This window comes from Chelonia mydas, chromosome 8, assembly GCF_015237465.2.
Source record: "Chelonia mydas isolate rCheMyd1 chromosome 8, rCheMyd1.pri.v2, whole genome shotgun sequence".
NCBI lineage: Eukaryota > Metazoa > Chordata > Testudines > Cheloniidae > Chelonia > Chelonia mydas.
In genome coordinates, this window is record NC_057854.1 from 12,013,975 (window position 1) to 12,040,926 (window position 26,952).

At 38.7% G+C, this 26,952-nt stretch overlaps 1 protein-coding gene across 9 annotated transcripts in view; it reads right to left on the reverse strand.

Annotated features, from left to right (window-relative positions):
- Positions 1–314: 314 nt before the first annotated feature.
- Positions 315–26,952, reverse strand: part of PCBD2 (pterin-4 alpha-carbinolamine dehydratase 2) — a 36,000-nt gene continuing 9,362 nt past the window's right edge. For 7 of the 9 annotated variants that reach the window (XM_043553151.1, XM_043553149.1, XM_027825499.3 and 4 more), the window contains 2 exons: positions 3,976–4,056; positions 315–2,206 (listed from right to left, as the gene is read on the reverse strand). In XM_043553151.1, the coding sequence (XP_043409086.1) occupies positions 2,111–2,206; positions 3,976–4,056 (177 nt within the window). In that variant the 3' untranslated portion in view covers positions 315–2,110. Of the gene's footprint in view, positions 2,207–3,975; positions 4,057–4,478; positions 9,284–15,587; positions 15,767–26,952 lie in introns of those variants that run through there. The other 2 variants (XM_027825503.3, XM_027825512.3) reach the window with 2 other exon arrangements.

A 26,952-nucleotide genomic window follows, 5' to 3' on the forward strand; every position in this document is an offset into this window, starting at 1 on the left:
AGGAAGAAACTAAACAAATGTTATCCCAAAAGTAAGAGTATTTCCAATGCGCTGCTCACCTTTTCTGACTATTTATTTCGCTCAGTCTCTATCCAGCAGCAGACCATAAAAATAACACTGTACAGCCTGGCATCACTAGGGAATACTGCTCTGAGCGCTAAATGAATTTGTGTGGATTTTTTTCTAAGAGAATGTAAATAAATATTAATATTTTAAACCCAAGACCTCCCAGTAACTAGATATAAGTTATGCTAATGCCAAACAGCTTTGTCACATATGTGCATGTATATAATAATTATACAGGAACAAAATTATAGAGGAGGAATTAGATTTTATTGTTCTTATCCAAAGCTTTCCCATAATATCTCATTTCCAAAAAAAAACAAAAAAAATTTTCAGAACTTATTAGAGAGGCATTGTCAAACCTTCAGGACCAGATTTATTTATCCGTGGGTAACACAAGACACCAGTTATTTTTTCAAGTAATTCCCTGTTGCAGTGATCACTTTAAAATCATGTCAAAGAAATCCTTAGTTTCATACAAATACAAACAGATTTTAAGGGATGGGCATTTGAGAGGATAAAACCTAGACTGGTTCCCTTTACTTTTAACTTGGTAGCCTATGGATGCTAAGTTAAAAAACTTCTTGGTTCAAAAATCTTACCAATCAACAATTGTTATCTATAAGTACATGTTACGGCATATGTTAATTATTTTGTGCTTCATATTTTACAAATTTATTGATGGGACTATTTGGATGGCAGCTACTGCACTGCAGCCAGAAAGTATTGGGAGAGCATAAATCTAATATGTACAAAAAGTTTGGCAATGACATGAATCAGTATAGATCTAGTTTCTTAGTAGTTAGTAATTGTGCCTCTGGTGTCATTCTATCTATGTATCTAGGCATTTATAAGGTGCCAATCAACCCGGTAGTTAAGCAGCAACATAATTATTAGAAAGGCTTGATTGTGCATGTTGAGTACTGCAGAGAGGGGCCTGTTCTTGACATACTTACATGAGCAGAACTCCCACTGCTATCAGTGGGAATTTTGTCTGAGTGAGAATAAAGGCCATAGACTTTATAACCTTGGGATGTTGTGAGAAATGGATTTTAAACCTAGCTGGTAGGATCTGTAGCTCTTAGAACAAGATTTACAAACAAATTATTTTAACTATAAGAAAATGGGTCACCATAACTTTAGATTAGCCCTGCCCACCTTATCAAGAGAACCCTGCTAACGTTGCTTCCTTTACTGCTGGCAGCACTTATTGGTGTGACGGAAACCTGGCTTAGTCCACACTCCCCTTTCCTACAGATGGGCTTTAATAAAACATGAGAATGCTATTGCAAAATAAGGACTCAATACTGAGTTCTCTGGCCCCAATCCATCAAAATATTGAAGCACTTCACCTAAGTACATGAGTATTTCCAGTAACTTCAGCAGGACTATTCATGCACTTAAAGTTCAATATGTGCTTTGACGGACAAAGGCCAGGGTACTCAGCAGCTTGCAGGATCAAGCCCTCAATATCCTGCTATTGGGAAGGTGACAGGTCTGAAAAGCACCTCACCACTATTGGTGTCTGCATATAAAAGTATAGAGAAAAAGAAAGCTACCAAATGTCCTGCTGACTGGGATCAAGAACAAGGCATGCCCACTTGGCAGTACCCCAGTCCTATTACTCCCTGAAGGGTTACTAGGCTATGGGCTTGGAGAATCCTTATCACTCTGGAAGGATTTCAGCAGTCATTCTGGCTTTTATCCATTGTGAAATAATGGTGAATCACATTTCTGGTTTGGGTTTTTAATGTGAAAATTCTATTTTAATGTCTAAGGAAGGATTGTTCAAAATTACCTTTGTTGCTTTGTCTGATGTATTGTATGCGTGAGCAGAAACGATAAGTATAAGCATTTGGCAGTTTTCTCAGACTAAGGTGGATGAGTTTTGTTTTTCTTAAATGCTGCTGCTAAACTAGTCTTATTACAAATCATTTTACACTACAAGGGGCAGCAGCAATTTAGGATGTAGAACCCTTCACTGAATGAATGATAAAGTTCAACTATAAACCAGTGTGAAGGCAATGCTATTTTCAACATTCAGTTATTACACAGAAGCAGCAGCCTTGTCAATAAACTGAGCCAGCTTCACATCTCTTTTGGTCAGTCCTCCACAATCATGGGAAATAAGAGTTATCTGAACCTGTAAGCAAAAAGAAAGGAAGCAGATTACAATTTACATTCCAAGCTTTCAATGAAGAATTATCAGAATTCAATTTGAAATTTTTTGTGGGGAGGGTGATCTTTAATGAACTGGTTTTAAAAAAAATCCTGCCTGCAGACTAAGAGTTGGAATCTTACTATTTTTCCGAATTGTAAGACCTCATATGAGTCAGCTGCAAGGTCAGCAGGCTCAGCAGAATCTAGAGACTAACCAAAGAGGCACTTCACAGAGTAAAAAAGTAATTTAGGCTTCATGTTCTTGGGTTTCATCCAAAAGGCGGCATCCGATTAAATTCCTCATTCTTTAAAGTTAAATTCCACATATCGGTTTCATGAAGAATTCAGGTCATTGACCAACTTGCAAACACCAAATTAAGTGACTGGAGCATAAAAATCAGTATCTTAAAGGTGAAGAAACTGGTGAGCTCTTTGCACATTAGTTTTGAAAGGAAAAAATAAACAGACTGGTGTACATGTCGCTATGATACAGGCTGCCTGCATGAGTTTGTTTAGACTTACCCAGATGTAAAGTCATGTGCTCCATCGTTAGCTGTTCCTGTTTAGCAGCGATTTGCAAAAAAGAAAATCTAAGCACCCTGGGAAGTCAAGACCATCTTCCAGAGTGTGATACAAGCACTTTGTCCAACATCACTTAATGGGTCTCTTTAAATGAGATCGTTAGAATGTATTTAATTTTGCCTTATTGTTTAAAAAAGAATTAGACCATTTCAGTGCCAATTAATCCCTCTTTAAAAAAATACACATGGCACTTTGTGCCAGTCAGAAAAAAAACGTGCTTTATGTGTATGCATCGTCATTCTGCTTGTCCCTTGTTTTATTTTAGACAGGCATGGTATACATTTACCAGTGACTAAAGAAAAAATAGTTAATAGAACAAAATGAGAACTACTAGAAAATAAAATGATAGTAATAATTTGGCTCTTGCAACAGGGCCTTTTATCTGAGGGTCTCAATGCACCTGACTTATATTTGCTCTTATGAAACCACTACGAATTAAGTTTTATAACTGACTTTACAGGCAGCTACACTGAGACACAGGAGTCAAGATATTCAAAATGTGAGTCTAAGTTAGCTTCCGGCACCGGAACAAATGGCTTGATCTTGCAAAGTTCTGAACTCTCACTAACTTTCACAGGCATCAGAAGGAGCTGATGAGTGTTCAGTAGCTTTGAAAAAATCAGAGCATTTATTTAGATGGCCTAAACAGGGATTTAGCGGCCTAACTTTAGACTTCGATTTTAGGAAATCTTGGCCAAAGAGGCTACGTGATATGTCCAAGCCACACAGCCTGTGGTGAGAAATCTAAGAGAAGAACTATGTAGTTCTGGTTGTCTAATCAGTGGTTAGAGAATCTCTTCACTATTTAATATACAAGTTTAAAAGGTAGGAACAATTTGAGGTTTAAACACTTTCACAGTGTGTCAAATGGTAAGCACATTACCATGATGACAACAGAAAGAAAATCAGCCTAGTCTAAGATAAAACACACACACACACACACACACACAAAAGGACAAAATGCTAATTTATTCTGCCCATAAGGAGAACTGGATCTTCTTTGCAAATATTCTTTTAAAATCCACAAAGGAGATAGGTAAAGTCACTGCCTCTTTTGATGTATAGAAGCTTCCTCATGTGAAAAGGAGTGACAGAAATGGATGTTCTGTATGCTGATCTGGTCTAGTAAATTGTTCGTAAAGGTACCTAAAAAGTTATTCAATGTATTACCTTGTTGTACACATTAAACCATTCGGGATGATGATTCATCTTTTCTGCTTGCAGAGCAACTCGTGTCATAAATCCAAAAGCCTAAGATAAAAAGAATTCAGAGAAATATTACATCTGTTAGGAACGTGTGTTAAGGTTAGTGCTATGGATCTACAAGGATATATTCCAAAAGCCCAGTGATGTGTAATGACAGGGATGACCCTTGTATACTGGGACCTAAAGATAATTTTTTGTACCCTATCCCTTTGAGTACTCTGAGTACGTCACCTTTTGGAGCATTCCACCTTCCCTGGATTGCTCCCCATTCTATCTTCACCGTTCCCTTACTAAAGCAGCATTCTGCAGTACATGCTCCAGGGATGAACTCCTAGAGTTCATGACTTTCTGATTAGCTGGCTTCTTCCTGCAATGGGTTACAACCCCCTCTGCTCAGTGGGATATTGCTTCAAGTCATGGTTCCCTCTAGGCTGCTGGGAATCCCTTGTTAAAAATTTACTACCAACCTAAAGGGTTTGTGGTCATTTTCCTGTTGCTGATAGAATTCTCTCCCTCTTTGGATACTGGTCGATCATTCTGTCCAAAATGACTTGTCCAAAGATACTGATGAAGAACAATTATTTTGCCTATGGTGTGCAACAGGTATCAGATATTTTTAAATATTCACCCAAGTCAGATACCTCTATGCCCCTAGATCTTCACCCTACCTTTCCTCCACCAGCCATCTGAAATTACACAACTTAAACACTCTGCTACTATCAATATACACAGTGTATTTTTCAGGAACAGAGTTCATTTCCAGTGACTCTCCCTGAATGTAAGCATTTTTGTTTTGTTTTGGACGGGAATGGAGTGGAGGGAGGTTGGCCACGTGAGGTCTCTTCTCTCCTTTATGAGAAAATGTTTTGGTTTAAATGAGAGGATACAGACTTTCCAGTCCCCCACCCTCTTCTCTGCACACTCCCCTGCAATACAGGATTTAATCACAGGCTCAAAGAGTAAAAGTTGTGGGAGACCCTTGCCAAAAATATTTGCAGAAAATCTCTGCATTATTAAAAAAAAAAAAAAAAAATCTCCATGCAAATCAAGGACTCACTCTATGATAGGACCCACATAGATAGGCCCCTATGTCTGCCCAGATCTCAGCACAGATGTAGGAGTCCATCCAGGGGGATCAGGGCCTAAATTAAAACTGCAAAGCAAAAAGCCCCTATCCATGTAGGTAGTCTGGTTCATATTAAAATACTTGCCATAAGTTAGTATCCTGACATAGACCTACCTGTTTAGGTCATTTTTAGCACTAATTTATAGACTAGCCCGTATATGGTCCATCAAGCAATGGCCATTTCAAACAAACATGTGGTCAATAAATAACATAATGGTTGATAATAGTTTCAGTCTTTTTTTCTCTCACAAATTACAAACATTTTAAGAAAAAGAATCAGTGCCTGGATGAAGTATGACTTTGTAAGTCACTTTGCCAGTCAGATGAATGCAAACGTTACAATCAGAGCAAATTATTCCAATGAGGTTTGTCATTTGGAAACCACCAAACTGTCAGCAATTAAAAAGCTTTTTTCTTTGACCCAAGAACATTCAAAAAAATTGGGAACACTAACTTCCCTTGAAGCTCTAGTTTGGTTTAATTTTACTTGGAGTGAACAATTACGTTTCAAAAATTTCAAGCATCGCAACAAGATGCTTCAAAGCATACAGCAGTAAACTCAGCACTAGACATCAGGGATAAATTGGAATACACAGCTTCATTAAAAATTCTAAGATTTACATTTTATTTTTTAAAATACCCATTGTCTTAACATCTTTATTTACAAGACCATACCAAATTATATATAGAATTGCCCCCAAAGGGTAGTTTAAAAGCCACTGCTGCAGTCAGAAAGGCATCTGAAACTACACTGCCTTTATATCATCAGGCAGTGCAGGGAAAACTGGAGGAAATTCATGAAAAATCTGACCATATCCATTTATGCACTACCAGTATCTATATCTATGTACAGACACACGCACAGGTGGGTATGTGCACACGTGTACATACATATAATTTTTCCATGGATATTTTTATTTTATTGCATAACCATCACCGCTCGCTCTAGGTTCAAATGGAAAAAACATTAAAGAACTAATTAATCGGTGACCAAATATCATGACCATTAAACTTTACCAGACCATTCCCTGTGCCCTGCCCCCCCACCATCACTGACTTGACCAGAAATCACCAGTTAGCAGACCTTGATGTCCCCAACCACCACCACCGCTAAAAAAGGAAAGTCATCTTAAAGTTGCACTTTATCCTGAAGGTAGCCAAACTCAGGTTTTCATCAACTACAAGAGGGAATGAATTCCTAAGCACTGGGCCCTCCATGGAGAATGTCCTGTTGTCCTTTCCTATGAGCTCAATCCTGGGAACAGGTAGTAAGAGCGTTCTAGTAGGACATAACTATCACAGCAGAGGGTTTTGGATGTTTCAGAGCTAAAAGGATCCCATAACCATGATTTTATACATATGTCATGTGTGTGTGCAATTACATATACTTAGGAGTATGTACATACATACACATATAACCCTGCTTTACCCAAAGCAATCTTCTCTGCTCCATGTTACTAAAATAAACTACTTTTTCTGTTTTGATTATAGCCTATTTTAATTATGCACAAAAGAGCACATATCTCCCACTAAGAAAATGAGCAGCAGCTCTGCTGAGTAATTTCACCAGTGCAATCTCCATTAAGCCCCTAAATACATCCTTTTCTAATTACATAAATTAGAACTCTATTGTTTATGGATCACCTTTATGTTTGTAGGCCCATAACCTTCCTTTTACAAAATACAATTGGCTCTGGAGGAAAAGATATTTAGGTTTGATTAGATATGAAAACACTATTACACAATCAGTTTGGACATTTCTTCACGTCTTGAAACATGATCGGTAATTTGGTCTAATTGGTGATCAAGGAAACTATCTTGTGATCAATTAAAGTAATTACCTTATTCCGGCAACATAACCAACCTTATTTTGAGCTGGAGTCTGTACTTCTTCAACTTTAATTAAAAATAATGAAAATTATTAAGCAGTCTGCAGTGCAAGATCATTGTCAAGCATGAGTCACATGACAGTATTGTCACTTGGCATTGGTGGGTACACTTTACCAGACAGCCAAAACATTTCTTGTTGCTAGGTGGATAACTGTTTTATTTATACTGACAAGTCCCTACATGGCCTTGACCTTAGCAGATTGTTTGTGGCAGTTATAACCACTGATGACATCATTTTAAGATCTTAATTTGAAAATAAATATATATATATCATCCGCAACACAGAACCTCAGCCGCATCTTCTAAAATCTATGCATCGAGTTTTAAAAGCAGCAATTTCCAATGAAGGAAATACCATACCAGATGAGATCAACAGTCTTTCTATGCCTTGGTTCCCCATCCATAAGATGGAGATAAAATAGTACTTCCCTACCTCACAAGGGGTGTTTTGAAGATAAATACATTAAAAATTGCAAGGTACTCTGGTACTACAGTAATAGGAGCCACAGGAATACCTTATATAGATTTTTTACTATGTAATTTTAGTTTATATTTAGATAATTTTTTACTAAAATAAAGTTTAGAAATATAGATTTCTACATATTTCTTAACCTGTGAAATTTTTTTCCCAGGGAAATATTGGAAGCAACACTTTGAGTGGAAACAACACTAGAAATTTTACTGAATGGAACAGTCCTGCTCTGGCAAGGAGATGGACTGAATGATCCAACAGGTCTTTTCCATTTCTATCTTCTACGAGTCATGAAAGGAATAACTAAAAAACTACTGATGTTGCAGAAGTAGCTCAGCTGCAATTTCTAAGACAGATTCATTTTCTAGATGCTCCCAGCTTTGACATGCCTGTTTTGGGAAAATATTTCCTTACTAAATCACTCCTGAAAGAAGAAACATATTGAGAAAGTGTTTTAAGCAAGCTCAGCTGGTACTTGCTCAAGCTGTGCCCTGGGACAGCCCAACTGTACTTTTAAAATGACAGAACATGCTATCACAAAATATGGCTTAATGCAACTTGCTTTTCCTGAGAAAGGTAAAAACTCTGCTATATGCTTTGCTATCAGGAGTGAATGGAAAGATGAAATTCCATCTACCTCTTTGCACTATAGAGTATTTAACAGCTTTGGGAGGCTTGCAGAGTCCCTCTGCTATTCTTCTTCTTTTCACATGTCTTAAGTAAGGACTCAATTCATCTTAACACTTTTTAAACATACAGCTTTTACACAATGCTTGCCAACATTATCCTGATGATTAATACATCAAAGCCATGCGGGCTGATGTGTTGTGCTAATATATCACCGCCTGGTGAGTTCCCAGTGACAGAGTACCATAATGTATCACCGGAACACAGCATTCAGACAATTCTTTACTCAAAAGATGGAGCTCCTCAAGAAAAATAGCTCTGAGATCTAGCAATTTAACAAGCATTTTATTTATTTGTTTTTAAATGCAAAGGTTATGAACTGAAGGGTCCCTGGACCTCCTAAATCTTTCCGCCAAGGGAAACATATGCTAATCACAAATACATTAAGGTTTTTATTTCCTATCTGTCATTATAATGCTGGGGGCAGTATTAACCTTGACCCTATGTGGTGTAAGGGCTACCTGTCTTTGCAGCATTACTATTTAATAACAAAAACATTTTGTATCCTTTATTAATGGAATACACGTACGTAATGGATAATAAGTCATAATACTGCATTTATACTTTAGAATATACAGTGCTTAGCATGTTTGCTTTCACTTCATACCATTACATATTATCACTGAATACTCTATTTTGCATTTGTCCTCTTTGTTCTTCATGTAGTTTAACTTCCTGTGTTACATAACAATAAAGACAATTACACATCATTAGGCCTCAGCTCCAAATTGTGAAACTTCCATGCATGCAACCTACTTCACTAATTCCTGTAACTAGCTTTCATTTATGGGTCAGCAGGCAGAGAAAAGAAGTTGCTTAATGTTGAGCTAAATTAAAGGTATGCTGTACAATACCTTTGTTTATAGTCAGTCACTTGGTTTTGTTTTAGTTAGTTTCATTACATTTTCTGTTGTGCTCCAAGTGAAATCTGAGTTTTAAAAAATTCTACTGACTACATTTAGGGAAGATTTTTCCTTGTTACAACAGAGACATCTTGTTACACGGTTATAGTATTTTTAAAAAAAGTTAATTCAGTTTTTAAAAACCTAAAAATTCAACCAATGTTAAAAAAGGGAAGGAAGAGACATTTGGTGAGGTGTTTGTTATCAAATCTTTATCTATTTATCCATCTTAAGATTCTCTATTGTGTCCATCACCATAATATCTAGGTAAATTAGAGCACGAGGCACTAAGCAGCTGCCTTCATGGAACTGCCTTTCCTTGTCTCTGTATGGGTTTTATATTAATCATCATATAAAAAATGTTTTTTAATAGCATTGCAAGAATGGTGGGAAAGCTCTCTCAGAAAAGGAGGTAGCTAAAGCATGCCCTAAATATAATCACACTCTGGCACAGTCTGACTCCTTCTGGGAACAAGTTCCACAACTGAACTTCCTTGACCAAGAGAACTTCATCTCCATCTCTCAAACACCTTCTCCTGCACTATGTGGGCTGCAATGCTCCAGAAAAGTGCAACTGCATTGAGGCATCCTGGATAGAGAAGCAGTTGCTGATATCCTGATCTATTTGACAAATCAGGACTGTCTTTGAACTGGCAACAGAAACAGACTGGAGCCAGTGGAAGGACGATAGTGCAGGGGTGAGGGATGCACAGCAACTAGCCCATCCTGGAGGCAAGCTACCACGTTCAACACAAGCTGGAGCCTCTGCATTGCTTTCAGGTTCAGGCCCAGGGAGTTATACTAATACATACCGGAGGTGCCTAATGCATAGACCACTGGGGCCAGAACATCGGCTCTTCCTAGCAAACAAGGTGAATTTATGTTTTTCTACTGCCAACACTACCTGATCATTTAGGTTTAGTGAAAGCCATATATTGAGCACCCTAAATTCTTCTCATCTCACAGGTGCTGCTCAGCACTTTAGAGGATTGTGCCCTTAACTATGAAAAATACTAATGGAGGGAAACAGTAGGGGTACAGTGCTAATGACATGTAGGCATGCATGGACATGGAATTTTTATTGGAACACCTAAAGAAATATGGACTTTGTAAGAAATATCAACACAATATTAACTTCAATTACTGGTCTATACTCTTCCTAATTTAGGATATCATATTAGAAATCAAATGAGGACTGCCTGCTGAAGTTTTCCATCATTGACCATCACACCCCATTTATACAAAACTGAAGCCTGTTTGCTTTGCTCCCTAAAATAAAATTATATATCAATATTAGAGCTGTAAATTCTATACTCAAGTTATATGTTAAAGCTTTCAAAATATCTGAAAACCTTTACACTTTTTTCCACAAAGGAGGCTGTCTCTGGCTTGCAACACTTGTTTACAATTATGTCGGTGGAGAAACTAGCTAGCCAGCTCTATATCAAACATTTTGACAGCAAAAGCACAAACACTGATCTATTCTAAGTAGTTTGCCACTCTGTGTAATCTTGGAAAAGGCATTCTTGCCTTTGATTCTACAAATGTTTATACTTCATACATCATGCAAATAGTGTTTTATATATTAAGAAATAATGTGAGCAAATCTGAAGTTAAATTAAATTCTTCAACAATAACCCTGCCAAAGCACTGAGATTTTCCTATAAAAAAATTATTCCAATTTGTTGATCTTACATTGGATGAAACATACTGTAACAATCTTCATAATTTATATCCTGTTGGGACACTATGATTTAAAGTAACATAATACAGACCAGCATCACTGCTAATCTAAACCACCTGACCAGATAAACAACAGTTTCCCCTTCTCTCTTCACTGAGGGTATTTCTGTTTATTGTCATATGATTTACTCATTTTAAAAACATGAAGAAAAAATGCGTGAAACAGAACTGCAGCTAGGAGGCATGGCCTTTCTTACACTGGGAACTTTTCACACACAGGTACCAGTATAATGTCAAGAACTGTAGGAGACCGAAGGCAATTCCAAGAATTCTGTTCTCAGGGAAAAAAAAAAAGAAAGAAAAAAAAAATCACAGCGAAGAAAAGATTAGGTTCATTCTGTACAATGTGGTCCAGGTGCAGCGTTAGAAGCTACATATTTCTGATGTTAGGAAAGATACAATTCTACAAAATAAATCGGAGTCAAAGATATTATGTGCCAAGTTCAGCTGTGCTTTAAACTGTGGTATACGTTTGTCAGAAAACAGGTGCAAGTGTAATTTGCCTCTATTTGGCATTCAGTTGGTGTGCAAATGGGTACCATTTTTTGCCAAGGAGGCAAGGGGGATTGTCGAAGAAAAAGCATTAAAAGAAGGGTGCAGATAAAATAGACTCTCTCCCTTAAGCCCTTCTCTTAGTTGTTTTGCTTCTTACACTCCTTTCCTGCTATTTCCTCGGGGTGTATGTTACACTCATTTTTGCACACTCCCTGAAATTCAAATATGTGCAATTTGCACTACTTATTGCAAGCCACACATTCGGCTTTTCTGAACAACTTACCCTCCGATTTGCATCGCTGCTGAATTTGGCCCTATGAATAAATATTTTTTTCTTGTAACTGATGTTACAGATAGTCTCTTAAAGGGAAGCAGGGTATCAGGTCTATCACCCTTTTTCTCACCCTTAGCCTCCCAAAACCACCACAATGTTATTTGGAGATTATCTTTCCCTCTTCTCATTTTACACTGCAAAGGTGACAGAAGGCAACTGGAAATCATGTGCAGGCACTATTCACTGTGATTCAATTAAAAGATTTTACAACCAAATTTTTATAAATGACTGAAGACAAACAATCGACATCAAAAACTACTTTCTGCTGTTGCTGAGAAATTTCAAAGCTTTTCATGCTCCATTGGAAAGTGCTCTGCTTCACAAGCCATGTTGGCCTGACAACTAAATGGTCTGATACGCTTTATTACAAAGCTTTATTACAAAGTGTATCAGTTTGCTTACGCAGACAAATATATAACTATCTTTGCCCATAAAGACTAGTGCAAAGTAAGTACGATTCCTAAACTGAGAAGACTGGAGTTACAAAATCACAGCTTGACATGGAGCGATTAACTCGCACTAGCTTGCAGCAATGAAAATCTCCTTTATTGTGCCATCTACTTTGAAGTCTGTTGTAACAATCTCATAGTAATTAATATGATTCTTTTTGAATAGGCAAATGTAATGGCAAACCTTACAATCTCAACCTTGCTGGCTTTTACTCGTGACCCGAGACAAAATTCCTGAAAATTAATTTCAGCTTTGTACCACAAATCTGGTGTCTAGGTAATACTGTATATTGCATTTCACTGTGCACTTTGCACTGTGTCCAAAGGAGGGAAAGGCAAATGAAGGAAAAAATTGTGACTTAATAATACTTTACTGACTTATTGTTAATTAAATTCCATACTACCGGTATGAGAAACAAAGTTTAGCATGCTAAAAGCATGTAAGCTTACAAAGCACTCCAAAAGGCATTATTTGTTATGTATAATTTCACTCAGAAACATTTGGAATGGGTAGGATTTCTACAGTTTGCATTTAATGCTCAGGGCAAGAGCTACCTTGTAACTATAATATTATTTCTTCAAAAACGAAGTCATGTCAGATTTTAAAATATTACCCAGATTCACAGAAAATTTGTATCAAGCTGCATTTTTCTTTGTTACTGATATTTTATATCAGTTACTCAGTAGAGAAAAAAATCATCAAGAAGCACCATGTCTGAGTTAAAATCTCACTTGCCAACCAGAATAGGCAGCTAACTTCCACCTTCCTCTTCCCAAGCATATTTGTTTAATGTGTGTTATGCTCAAAAATGAAAAACAAAGTTGTCAATAAGAGGTTTACACTAAATGAAATGCCTATTTAAAGGAACTGGACTTCTTTTTTATTTACTAAACAGGCAGTGTGCACCTAACCAAAACAATTAAATAATACAGCGAAGCCCTCAGGAACTGAACACCTGTTAAAGCAATCGGTTACTTAAAATAATAAACTCTCTTTGCTGTGCAACTGAAAGGACAATGATAATTTGACTTGTTAAAATAAATGCTTGGTCTAGCAACTTGATGTACTGTAATAAAACCCTCAAACAAAATACTATACAAACTAGTAATAAAATACACTTTGGGCCCTGTTCCGACCTTTTGAATGTATATACCTGAATGTTCCGTTACCTCACTTTACTCACCTTGATCTTTTATACTTTACAACGTTCTGCCACTCAGATGTTAAAAATGTTTGAGCATATATTGCTACACCAAAACATATGGATATATAAGCACTTTGTAAAAGCCCAGTTTAAGAAAAGACCTAACTTTAAATACTTAACTTTAAGCATGTGCTCAAATCCCACTGACTTCAATTTTCAGTTGGACTTACAACACATGCATAAGAGCTTTCTTGAATAGGAATGCTTTCCTGAATTGGTGCCCAATGGTACGTCCATACTATAGATATTACACTGGTAGTTATAGACACAGCCTACACAGACAGAAAGGGTCTTTCTATCAGTGTACAAACATCACCTACCCAGATGAAGTTAGCTATGTCAACAAAAGTCAACATAATTTTTGGTGTAGGCCAGGCCAAAACAAATAGAGGAATGCAAAGGAAATTCACTAGTTATCTAATTATGTCACATCAGAAAAAAAAATCAGGAATGAAGAACAAAATTCTGCTGGTTTTCCAACTATTTCTTTCACTTCCCAAAGAACACAGATTTCACTCTGACCATGAAAAGACAGTCCACATTCCAGACATGCAGTTGAGCTATGTAAGAGCTAGGTATTACTATTGTTAGGATGGATGAAGAGAGGAAGCAGTTGGCCCTATAACCACATCATCATCAGGGATTTTTTTTTTTTTGGGCAGCACAGGCATCTCTCAATGTCAATAATTCAGATATGTTAAAGCAGAAAAAGGGTCTGAAATTATAAATTGATGGGAGATGAGAAATGAGAACTGCAGGTCCAATCAGGTAGATCATTTGGTCCCACTGTGTGTGGCTGAAAGCACTCTGGCCATGGTATACAGCCATACTGAGACAAGTTTTCTCTCAAGCCTTCAGCAAGTTTCTATAAAACTTCAGGAAAGGAGATTGTATAGTAACCCAATGACTCCATTGGGAGTTTTGCCTGAGTCAGGGTTGTTAAGCTCATAATTTTTATCCAATTGTAATATTTTAATAATTGTATAAAATGTTTTTCATGTATTTATTTCAAATCTAGTGATGATTCATTCTTTGAAAGAAGAGTATGGAGAGAAAGACCATCTTCCTAGACAATACAAGAAGGCAGAAAAAGAAAAGACGACTTAAAAAAAAAAACTGATTTGTTTAGAAAGTTACCATTTCTTACATAATATTTCCAATTTTCCTTATGCAAAAAGTTATGTAATCAGTATAAATTACATTTAATTGTATTTCACTTGCTATTCTTGATATTTGAATAACTGGTGAAATGGGGCTAGAAATACAGAAATGAACAAAAAAGTGACAAATTTAAAATGAGATTATTAAAAAAAAAGTGGATTAATTTTATTAGCAATATTTTGCATAAGGCTACATGACCTACAGTCAGTATTTTAAGCTGTCTTGAAAAACTTTTGGTATACTCCAAATTTATGACTAAGTGCCAGATAGTATGTGTAATACAATATATTGGGGAAACTCCAAGGTTTTTTTTTTTTAACCTACAAATGTTCTTTCCCTTTTGTAGAACCCACCACCACACACACACACCCCTTTTGCAAATCAATACATGCTTGAAATAGATGCAGTCCATGAATGGTGAAAACTGATTGTAGCCATGCAAGGGATTTTTTTTAAACATTAAAAAAAAAAAAGATGCATCCAACGCGAGATAAAATATGGTCCTTTGTAAGAAAGATTAACATCTGTACACTTTTATTAGACTAGACATTTTACAATCGGTATGTAACCGAAACCAACCTAAGATTGTAAAGCTAATAAAGTTTTGCCTCCAAATGCCCACTTCTACCAGGTGATAGAGATTCCTCTAACAATACAAAACACATATTTACATAGCTATTGCTGTTACCATCCCAATCAAGATTAAATCATCCAGTCCACGAAATTAACTATTTTCCACTCAGAATCCCAGTGACAGAATGTTTCCTTGTGAAGCACCACCACGAACAATTCTCGGGGGGCGGGCGGGGGGGGGGGTGCTGAGTAACAACTCCCACAACCTGAGCATACTCAGTACCTCACATGACAGGGCCCAAAATTAGAACCCTGGCTCCTAACGGAACAACCTGTGCTTTACCAAAACAATTTCACACAAATCCCTCAAAGGATTCAGCCAGCTCCATGTTAGTTCAAGACGTAAGCAAGTTTTAATCTCAGTCAAACAAAAATTAAAGGAAGAAAATGGCAAATGAAGGAGGGGAGGAGGCAGTCCCCAAAATACATTTAGAGCTGGTTTACAGCTTTATGAAAGACAAATGAAAAATTATACTCACATCGCACTCATCAACTGTGGGTCTGCCAGTGGTTTTTCAGAGCAGATGTAACATTTTAGCAAAATGCGATTGTTTGTGAAAGAAATAATTCTGATCAAAAACTAAATTGCAGCCAGCGCAAGCTCTGTACTTTGTCACTCTAATCCATTCTGACAGGAAGCAGTAAGTGGAGATTCCTACTGTGAAAGGAGCAGATGTGAAAGGTCAACCTTGGCCTGGAACTTCAAAACCGTTAACGTGTAAAACAGTGTGCATTAAAGCCTGAAACAGCTAACCGCTGGATTAACGGATGTCCGCTAAGTAGGTCTGATGTGCTTTTGGCAAGTAATGGTTAATTTTTAAATAGGTTCATTGTAATTTTTTTTATTTTACTTTTTACCTTTTACCAGCCAGAATCCATTTTTAATTACAATTGCAGAGTATAATATTCCAAAACATGCCTTTTCTTTACTCTTTGGGGGGGAAGCCACTATTGTAGAAAGCAGTTTACAGTTATTAATAAGGTCATGCTCACCATTTCAAAAGCAAGGGAATGCAAGAGGTTAAACACTATCAAACTGGAGACAGAACTTGCCATCTGTACTGAAATTAGTATCTTATCAGTTCCCCTACATTCATAATAGCTATCCCAGGACATTACACAGTTACAAGAGAGCAGGGTTCCTTAACTGAAAAAGTAAAAGTGATCCTGAATGAAGATATTCTTGAGAATACAGGGAATGTAAATCTTACTGATTTCCCCAACAGTACTGTTACAGTACTTGCCACCACTGTGTTAACAAATCTAGGAGAATTCCAAATTTTAGTTAAAATCAAAGTCAACACGCCGGCATTTGGTATCTTACAGGAGTGAAGGAAAGTCTTGCCTCCACAGTGGGCATAACCATTTTCTTCCCTTATTTCAAATGCAATGGGCAAGCATTAAAAGAGCAGTTATGGATTATGTAGAGCAGCCAATAGTGTGACACTTCCATTTTCTTTTTCAACCTAAATGAATACTTGTGAGAAGTGAAAAGTATATTTACAAAAATCTTTAGCCAGTTCAAATTCAACCCCCAGAGACAATATTTCCAGATTAATGGATGAAAATTAAATGCTATAATAATTTTCACTTAAGTGATCATAAATCTACACTAATCTTTTAAGAGAAGCAGTGGTAGAAGAGCCACCTGCAAAGTGGACCAAAGGTCAGGAGGACAACTTCCTGGCCCTCTTTAGAATAGCTAACACAGGTCTAACTGCTCCAAGAGTGGGCAGCGCATGCACAGTTAATTGTAGAAGAGCCTCTTCCCCTTGGAAATACGCTATTCTTTCTTTATTTGTATTTTATTTTTTACCATAGAATGGAGGGAAGGAAAGAGCTTAGAACTCATATTTCCTTGATATTCTAAGTCACAGTTAAGTTTTAACTAATAACAAATTGATGTCAACTTCTGTTTCTAGAGCACCTGGAGAATAAGAGTCTTGAACTTCTACATATCACCTGTTAGCTGTGGCTGTCAGGCCTGCTGCTCCTGATAGATACTGTGCATTTTTACAAAACAAAATGTTAAATTAAGTTTACCTCAGAAATAGAATTTACAAACATAAAAACCTCTTCCTACCTCAAGAAAGCGAAACACAAAGGTATGTTCTGAATTTTTACTGTCATCATGATTAATTTAAATATCAATTAATATAATAGTATTATTAATTTTAATACTGTGGCATTAACAATAATATTGCAATAGTGCCTACAGCCACAAACAGGTTGGTCTCCATTGTACAAATAGTCTATGCCCCAAAGAGCTTGCAATCTAAAAGACAAGACGTAATGGGAGGGTAGGCAGTTAAGTGGGATGTGCATAGTTCTTAGCCATTGACTAGCAGTGATCACAACTCGCCACCTGCTTGGTCTGCAGTTTTCCATATGCTTTACAGCAGAGGTGAGTTTTGAAGAGGGACATGGAGGATAAAGAGGTGGCTTGATAGATTCTTACTAAGCTTTCTCCACTCACACAGGGCAGCACAACAGAAAACTTGGAAGTATTTGTCGGAGAAGCGGCTGGTTGAGGCTGGCATTGCTGGCGCCCATTGAAAGTGGGCACAGACTTTGCAATAAGGAAATAGCTCAAATAGGTACAGGCAGACTAAATTTGGGTGTGTGTGGGGGGGTGAAAGTAAAGACAAAAGTTGCCAATGTAATATGATGATTCAATTATTTACAAGTAGGAAAAAATGTTGGTAATTAAAAAAAATTTAGACCGAACACTGAGGCAGGAGACATCGTTCACTCTGTGTTTTGCCCAGTGGCCATGACAAATAAGTAAGTAAATAAATACAAAATATTTCTCAACTCCCAGCAACAAGGAGTTAATTTGTATCCGGTAGCTCCTGGCTGACCACTGACATCACACCAGACTCTGTATAATTAGGCAGCATTTCTCATCAATAAGAAAACTAGTTCTGCTAGTTAACTGGTAGTATTATTGGAAAGAGGCTGCACTGACTAGTACACCATTGTTGTCTCTTTGTCTTTTTAAAGCCAGGGCAGGAGAATCTTAAATTTTCAGATGAATGATCTCCAGAGACCCTCCATTTATTTTTCATCCAAAAGTCAAGCACGCCAGCTTTTCAGACCCAGTGCCACACTAGGATATGGGTAGGTGGAATGTGTCCAGTCCCACAGCTGGAACTTGACTCTAAAACCTTCTGACTCAAAGGCAAGAGGGTTATTTACTAAGCCATTCACAAGTATAACCATAAGGCAGGTGTGATTGTATAAAAATATATTTTTACTAAACTATGTTTTGACCCAGCTGAGCCAGCTCACTCTCACAATTTTAACCTGAATTAATCTTCGTGAGGCCTGAAAATTTTACTGTCAGTTTCTAATAAGGAAAAACAACAAACAGGCAGATAGGCCAAAAATTCAATATTCAAACCTTATTTTCAAATACAAAGATTTTCTCTACTCTGTAAACCCAGTCAAATAATTGTGATTTATAGCAAATCAGTTATTGTATTCATAAATGCAAGGACATTAGCAAACAACATACCTACCAAAAGAAATACTTCCATAATTTTGCAGGTGTACAAATCATAGCATATGGGAGAGGACTCAAAGAATACTGGGAAATGAAGCAGTCGAGGAAACACTATATGAAAACAGCACCTATCTAGGTGGATATAAAACCAATTCTTTTCATCCAAGAGGTAATCTAATGCAAAAGTCTAACAGAGGGGCAAGTAGTCAACAATCACATTAAAAATAGTTAACCCACCAAATAAATGAAAATTGGTTTGTCTTTTGATGAGCAAAACTGACAATAATGGACTAATGTTGCTCATTCTTTGAGGTTAAACACAACTGACATAAGCTACACCTGAAACCAATCAGGGCTGAGGCTTTGAGAAGATTCACACGCGAGGACTAAATTTGTCACAAATGGGTTGGTTTCCGATCCTAATGTAGCCAAGTTGCTTTACTCTGACCTCCATTTAACAAATCAACTTAATGGGCAATGGGAGTGCTATAAAACTTAACAATGGAGTGATTTTAACTTTTAAAATATAGTTATGAAGCAAAATGTTAGAGAGCTCCTTCAATACTGGAAATCAAATTAAATCTAGACATTTTTTAACAGTCTTGACAGATATAATCCTAGTTACCATGTAAATTTATGGTAAGCTGCTGTGATATTAGTCACAGGTGCTACTTTTAATATATGGGCTACATCTGGCTGGGAATAAAATTTCTCAGAGGACTGAAAATGACCTCACTAACAGTCAACGGGGAGGGGGGATAAGACCACTGTAGCATACAAAAAGCTGGAGATATGGTCCACAACTGAATATTTGACATAAAATTCAAGTTACCTCCGCAGATTGTAGGTTTATATTTTCAATACATAAATGGCGCAGACATATTTCAGTCAAACAGCCAAAATATTAAATTCGTAAAACAGCTATGAAATACTCTGGCTATGCACATAAAAACAAATTTTCCAACCTGTGATCAACAGGGAAGACAAAGTGATGTGCTGAGAAACTGAAAAAAGGAAGTATCAATACAGATTAAGTTCAGGAGTATTCAGTATTATTACGAAGTGAGTTAAACTAAATTAAGGGATTACAGCAACTAAAAGAGCACTAATTCATTAAGAATGTGTTCCCTGTATCCCAATTCCATGGGATTTGGTAAATTTGTGAAGTTCTTCATGGTCATTAATCAAGGTGAAGGTACATATAGAAAGGACTAGCACCAAGGGATTGTCACCAAGTAAGAAGATTAAACTATATAAAGATCATAAATCGCATAGCCAGCAAGTTAGTTTTGATATACTGATAACAGGGACCATCCATTAGAGAGGACAAAAATAAATACGCCCTAGCACAGTTAAAGCAAAGTAACTGGAAATATAGAGAGCACATACAAAACAGAAACTCTGCTTGCAGTGGATGCTTTCTGAGTTTTGGGTGTTATTACTGGTCTGGAGAAGGAGAGTTGGGATGTATAACAATTTAATGGAAGATCTACAATGATTTAATTTCTTCTGAAATAACTGTTCAGAAGCTGCGCAAGTCTCCTTTAAACAACTAATCGAAGAGACAAGATTTGCTACGATTCTCAGGATCCATGAGCCCTACACAGCAGGCAGTCTCCCTGCTCTTTTCTCCAGTCAAGTGTTTTATCTTTTTACTTAAATAGGTTCTTGTGTCACCTGAATGCAAAATGTATTTAAAACAATTTTTTTATAAAAAGATCAGACTTTTAAGATGGGATATGATAACCCGCTACTTTGTATAATAAATAAGGGTATAATTCTGTCATAGAGGTCATGGATTCCGTGACGTTCCGGGACCTCTGCGACTTCTTCCGAAGGGGCAGGGCTGGAGCAGCTGTCAGCCCCAGGGCCACCAGAGGTCAGCCCCAGGCCCAGGAGAGCAGCAGCCCTCAAAGCCACCGGAGCAGCAGCCAGCAGTCAGCCCTGGGGCCACTGGAGCAAGGGCTGTAATAGCAACGGCCAACAGCCAGCCCTGGAGCCACCAGAGCAGGGGCCGCCATAGCAACGGCTGGCAGTCAGCCCCAGGGCTGAAGCAGTGGACAAGGTTGGGTCAGTCCCTGCCACAGGAGCAGCGGTGGGGCTGGTGCAGCTGCAGAAGCTCAGCGTCCAACAGTGCTCCAACTCTAAGTCTCCCCCGCACCAGGGAGAGGTCATGGGCTTCTGTGAATTTTTGTTTATCACCCGCTAACTGTCCCTGACTTTTACTAAAAATCCCCATAACAGAATCTTAACCTTAATAATAAAGGTTCAGTCACTGAACTCTTGTACACAAGCATATACACTTCACCTATCTAGAAACAGTGTGATGGATAAAAGATTAAATTTATTAATTAAAATGGCTGAACCCAAAGCGTATGTCTACACAGCAACTGGACACCTGTGGCTGACCCGTGCCAGCCGACTCAGGCTAGCAGGGCTATTTCAATGCAGTGTAAACTTATGGACTCAGGCTACAGCCCAAGCTCTGGGACCTTCCAACCACACAGGGTCCTAGAACCCAGGCTCCAGCCCGAGCCTGGAAGTCTACACAGCAGTAAACAGCCCCGCAGCCTGAGCCCAAGGAGTCCAAGTCGCGGGTGTCTAGTTGCTGTATAGACATACCCTATGCAAACAAACCAGAAACAGCTTTTCCTCTTTTTCTTTCAATAGCAGTAATTTTAGGTGTTCCATCTAAAAAGCAGTAGGCAAAACATTTGCAAATGGAAGTGACTCGTCCTTCTGCACTTTAGTGGACAGGGATTCAAGAATTTAGAGTAATGCAGAACATGTTTTATTAATTTAGATGGAATACCCCTGTATAAAACCAGTCATTGCCCAAGATGGTGTTAAACAAAGCTTGGGGTTTGGTATACAGAGACCTCAGTCCGCTTAGTACCATGGTGCGAACACCATTAAAAATCATTATCTTTTTATTAAAGAGAAAAAGGAAAAACAGTTAAAGCATTTTAAATATTAAGTATTAAATAAGGCTTTCATTTTAATAGGAACAACCTCTTTTCCCTTTCCTTTTAGCTGGAGAGAGTTTTTAGAAGGAAAAATACCCAAGTTGTTTGACAGTCTCTTAGATGGTACCAAAGATGGTAAAAACCGTCCTGTCAGGGAAAAGAAAAGACGTTAGCTAAGATTGGCTGAAGCTGTTGTTGAAGTCTGATCCTGTTTCATCCCAGATGGGGTTTGGGATTCAGCGGAAGCCGGTAAAGGTGAACATATCATCTGGGTCCCTCTCTCTGGCCTCGTCTGGTCAGGACATCTCTCAGGATCAGAATGACAAAGGCCCGAAGTCCCAGGAGATGGTGGAAGTGGCAGCCATGCTGGTGAACCTCACTCTAGTAGCCAATTTTTATCCCTACGTCTGTTTCTTTAAGGACCCACAAAAGGAATGGTGGACGGAATAGTCCATGTTCCCATTATTTTGTCAACCAATTAGGTCTAGTTTCCCCAAACACTAATTTTGGTTCACTGATTTCCGGTTCCAAACTCTTCTTACTTACCAAGCATGATCTTAACACAGTCCTTGTGTTATAACAGTATGGTTTTTTTGTTTGGACTAATTCAGTCTCTCCTTTGTGCGTCATTTCCTATCAACCTTTGTTATAATAGGTGATTGTGACCTTATTAACTTTCACATACTTTTTACAGTTGAGCTTACAATAAGAGTAACTTTGTAGGCCAAATTATAACAGATCAGATACAGGCCAGGAACCTTGAGGTTTTGAACAGTTTGGGGACAATTCTATTTTCTCTAGACCAGAGGTCCCTAAACTTTTCAGTCATGCCTCTTCCCTACCCCTCTGTTCCTCGCTTCCGCGGGAGCTGGGGCCAGGAGCAGGGTTGTGGTTGGGGGAGGCACGGATGGGGTAAGGGGGCCGAAGCTGGGGCTGCAGCTGGGGGCAGGTCTGGGGCCGGGAACAGAGCCATGGTCAGGGGCCAAGGCTGGAGACGCAGCCGGGGGACCTAGGCTGGGGGCAGGGCCGCAGCTGGGGCTAGGGCCAGGGCCAGGAGCGGAAGCTCCAGTTGGGTCGCGGTCAAGGGCCAAGGCTGGGGGCAGGGCTAAGGGTGGAAGCCTGGGCCGGAGCAGGGCTAGGTAACACTCCCTTCCCGCCCCCCATGGGGGCTGGCCCAAGCCCTGCACCATCTCCCCAAATGTTCCTTCATGCCCCCCTGGGGGGCATGCCCCACAGTTTGGAGCCCTCTACTTTAGACGACAAACTTTTCAACTTTTTCTTTTTGCCAGAGATTTCAGTAAATGAAGAAAAAAAATGTATTAGTAAACATTGCTACTCAGGCTCCTGAAGTAGTGACAGTATTTTTGTAACTCATTAACTCAGACTTTTTCTTTGACAAATTGAAATGGATTGGCTGCTCTATCAGTGAGTAATAGGCATTTTGTTTCAGTATCTGTCACTTGGGAATAGAAATTAAGAGCCTTTAAAACATGTTTCTTTTATGTAATACAAAGTGGCTTGAAAGCACAGACAACTTTTTTCTTTTTCTTCTGCTATCTCTCTCCACAGCCCCATTTTAAAGGGCAATAGTCTCACACATCTGTAGCCTGCCAATTCACACAAACAGAGGGCAGTAGAACGGAGGAATGATGCAATGGGAAAACAAACAATGACAACAGTGTTTAGGGTGACCATATTTCCCCATGGGAAAATGGGACACTGCACAGGGCTGGCCCGAGGCCCCCCCTCTCCCTATGGCGTTGGGCTGACAGCCCGAGGACCAGTGTCTGGTGTCATCATTCACCTCCCCCCAAGTTCCTCCACACTCCCCTGGGGGGCGGGGGAGGGAACGCCCCAAATTTTGGCAAACTGGGCATTTCATAGAAACAGACTTTAAGGCCGGAAGGGACCATTATGATCGTCTAAGTCTGACCTGCACAACTCAGGCCACAGAATCTCACCCACGCATTTCTGTAACAAACCTCTAACCTATGTCTGAGCTACTGAAGTCCTCAAATTGTGGTTTAAAGACTTTGAGGGGCAGAGAATCCTCCAGCAAGTGACCCGTGCCCCACGCTGCAGAGGAAGGCGAAAAACCCCCAGGGCCTCTGCCAATCAGCCCTGGAGGAAAATTCCTTCTAGACCCCAAATATGGCAATCAGCTAAACCCTGAGCATGTGGGCAAGACTCACCAGCCAGATACCCAGGAAAGAATTCTCTGTAGTAACTCAGATCCCACCCCATCTAACATCCCATCACAGGCCATTGGGCATATCTACCGCTAATAGTCAAAAGATCAATTAATTGCCAAAATTAGGCTATCCCACCATATCATCCCTTCCATAAACTTATCAAGCTTAGTCTTGAAGCAAGATATGTCTTTTGCCCCTACCTCTTCCTTTGGAAGGCTGTTCCAGAACTTCACTCCTCTGATGGTTAGAAACCTTAGTCTAATCTCAAGTCTAAACTTCCCGATGACCAGTTTATATCCATTTGTTCTTGTGTCCACACTGGTATTGAGCTTAAATAATTCCTCTCTCTCCGTGGTATTTATCCCTCTGATATATTTATAGAGAGCAATCATATCTCCTCTCAGCCTGCTTTTGGTTAGGCTAAACAAGCCAAGCTCTTTGAGTCTCCTTTCATAAGACAGGTTTTCCATTCCTCGGATCATTCTAGTAGCCCTTCTCTGTACCTGCTCCAGTTTGAATTCATCTTTCTTAAACATGGGAGACCAGAACTGCACACAATATTCCAGATGAGGTCTCACCAGGGCCTTGTATAATGGTACTAACACCTCCTTATCTCTACTGGAAATACCTCGCCTGATGCAACCCAAGACCACATTAGCTTTTTTCACGGCCATATCACATTGGCGGCTCATAGTCATCCTGTGATCAACCAATACTCCAAGGTCCTTCTCCTCCTCCTCCGTTACTTCCAAGTGATGCGTCCCCAGTTTATAACAAAAATTCTTGTTATTAATCCCTAAATGCATGATCCTATTTTCATCCTATTACTATTACTCCAGTTTACAAGGTCATCCGGATCTTCCTATATGATATCCCGGTCCTTCTCTGTATTGGCAATACCTCCCAGCTTTGTGTCATCCGCAAACTTTATTAGCACATTCCCGCTTTTTGTGCCAAGGTCAGTAATAAAAAGATTAAATAAGATTGGTCCCAAAACCAATCCGTGAGAAACTCCACTAGTAACCTCCTTCCAGCCTGACAGGTCATCCTTCAGTGTGACCCGTTGTAGTCTCCCCTTTAACCAGTTCCTTATCCACATTATAATTTTTATATTGATCCCCATCTTTTTCAATTTAGCTAATAATTCCCCATGTGGAACTGTACCAAATGCCTTACTGAAATTGAGGTAAATTAGATCCACTGTGTTTCCTTTGTCTAAAAAAATCTGTTACCTTCTCAAAGAAGGAGATCAGGTTGGTTTGATACAATCTACCTTTTGTAAAACCATGTCGTATTTTGTCCCAATAACCATTGACCTCAATATCCTTAACTACTTTCTCCTTCAAAATTTTTTCCAAGACCTTGCATACTACAGATGTCAAACTAACAGGCCTGTAGTTACTCGGATCACCTTTTTTTCCCTTTCTTAAAAACAGGAACTATGTTAGCAATTCTCCAGTAATTCTCCAATACGGTACCCCTGAGTTTACAGATTCATTAAAAATGTTTGCTAATGGGCTTGCAATTTCATGTGCCAGTTCCTTTAATATTCTTGGATGAAGATTATCTGGGCCCCCTGATTTAGTCCCATTAAGCTGTTCAAGTTTGGCTTCTACCTCGGATGCGGTAATATTTACCTCCATATCCTCCTTCCCATTTGTCGTCCTATTATTATCCCTAAACTCATTAGCCTCATTAAAGACTGAGGCAAAGTATTTGTTTAGATATTGGGCCATGCCTAGATTATCCTTCACCTCCATTCCATCCTCAGTTTAGCAGTCCCATTTGCTCTTGCCAATTGAGGATAAGCTGGCAAAAGCAAATGGGACAAATGCCCAGTTTCGCCAAGAAAGTTGGGACATCCAGGACAGGGCTTAAAAAGGGGACTATCCTAGCCAAAACAGGACATATGGTCACCCTACCTGTGTTAGATGTTTTGCCAATCAAAAGAGAAGCTGTAATTGTAAAAAAAAAAATCTGTGAACATGGCAGGATCAGTATCAGGTTGGACTGATGGCTGTCTCCAGTGAAGCTGGGACCATGTATGATGGCTAGTCTTCTTGCTGAGCCATTACAGGATTCTGCGATTCACTGTGGACAAGTTTGAAGTGATCAGGCACCATGATTTTCTCATGCCTCAGTCCTCCCAGCTGCCCCAGACCTGTTTCTGAAGCCAAAGGTCACAAGTTCTAGTACCAATGCTACACACCTGCAGATGACTGGGGGCCAGAGTGTTTGGCAACTGCTACAACCAAAGATTACTTGAGGGATGCTGGTGGTTGGACCATCAACTTAGAGCAGCTATTCTGAAGTGTACAATCCTGGCTGGGCAGTTCGTTTTCATCCTTATTCATAATTATTGTATTTTAAGTATTATACAACTTAGAGCACCTATTCATAGCTCTGTAACTGAAAGAAAAAATACATCATGTTTAGGGAGGCTAAAGGAGAAACTTGCTTGTCTGTATTTGGCTGGGGTCTGGTAATATGGGTAGGGAATGGAGTGAACAGCAATGATTATAATACGGCTATGAGGAGAAAGTGAAAAATAACATTTCAGACATAGAAACTGCCTAAATGAGGGATGGGGAACAAGCTGCAATGGACACCAGATGCTTTTCTTTCTGGGCAGGGTTGGATGGAGGACACTATGTACATCAATATTTTTTCAAACCAAGACATCACGACTAGCATGCAATGGCAATTACAGCAGAGAAAAGGACTGACAACAGGAAGTACATTCACTGACTTATTTTAGGAACATTTCAAACTGTTTTCCAACTCATTTTCTGAAAATCACTCTCAAAAGCCCATTTTTATAAAATCTATCTTCAAAAAAACAAACACCATCAGCAGTTCCAAGTGAAGTCCTGTAATAAAATAATTTCCCAAGCCAGAAGCATAATTTCTGATAGCTTTTAATCAAGTTAATCTCAGCCTGAAAGCTTCAGGAATCTAAATAACTCTCTCATTTCACAGAAGTTTCATTTCATTCTCCCTCATACTGAAAATAATATACATAAACCAAGTTCAAGTCTACGCATTTGAGTGACTTTATAATAAAAACTCTGTTTATATTCTTAACATCTGTTGACATACAGAGTCTTTGTAAACCTGGCATAGATTTTAAAGCCACAGAATTTTCCATGCATCATGCCCATTATCTGTGGGAAGCAATAAA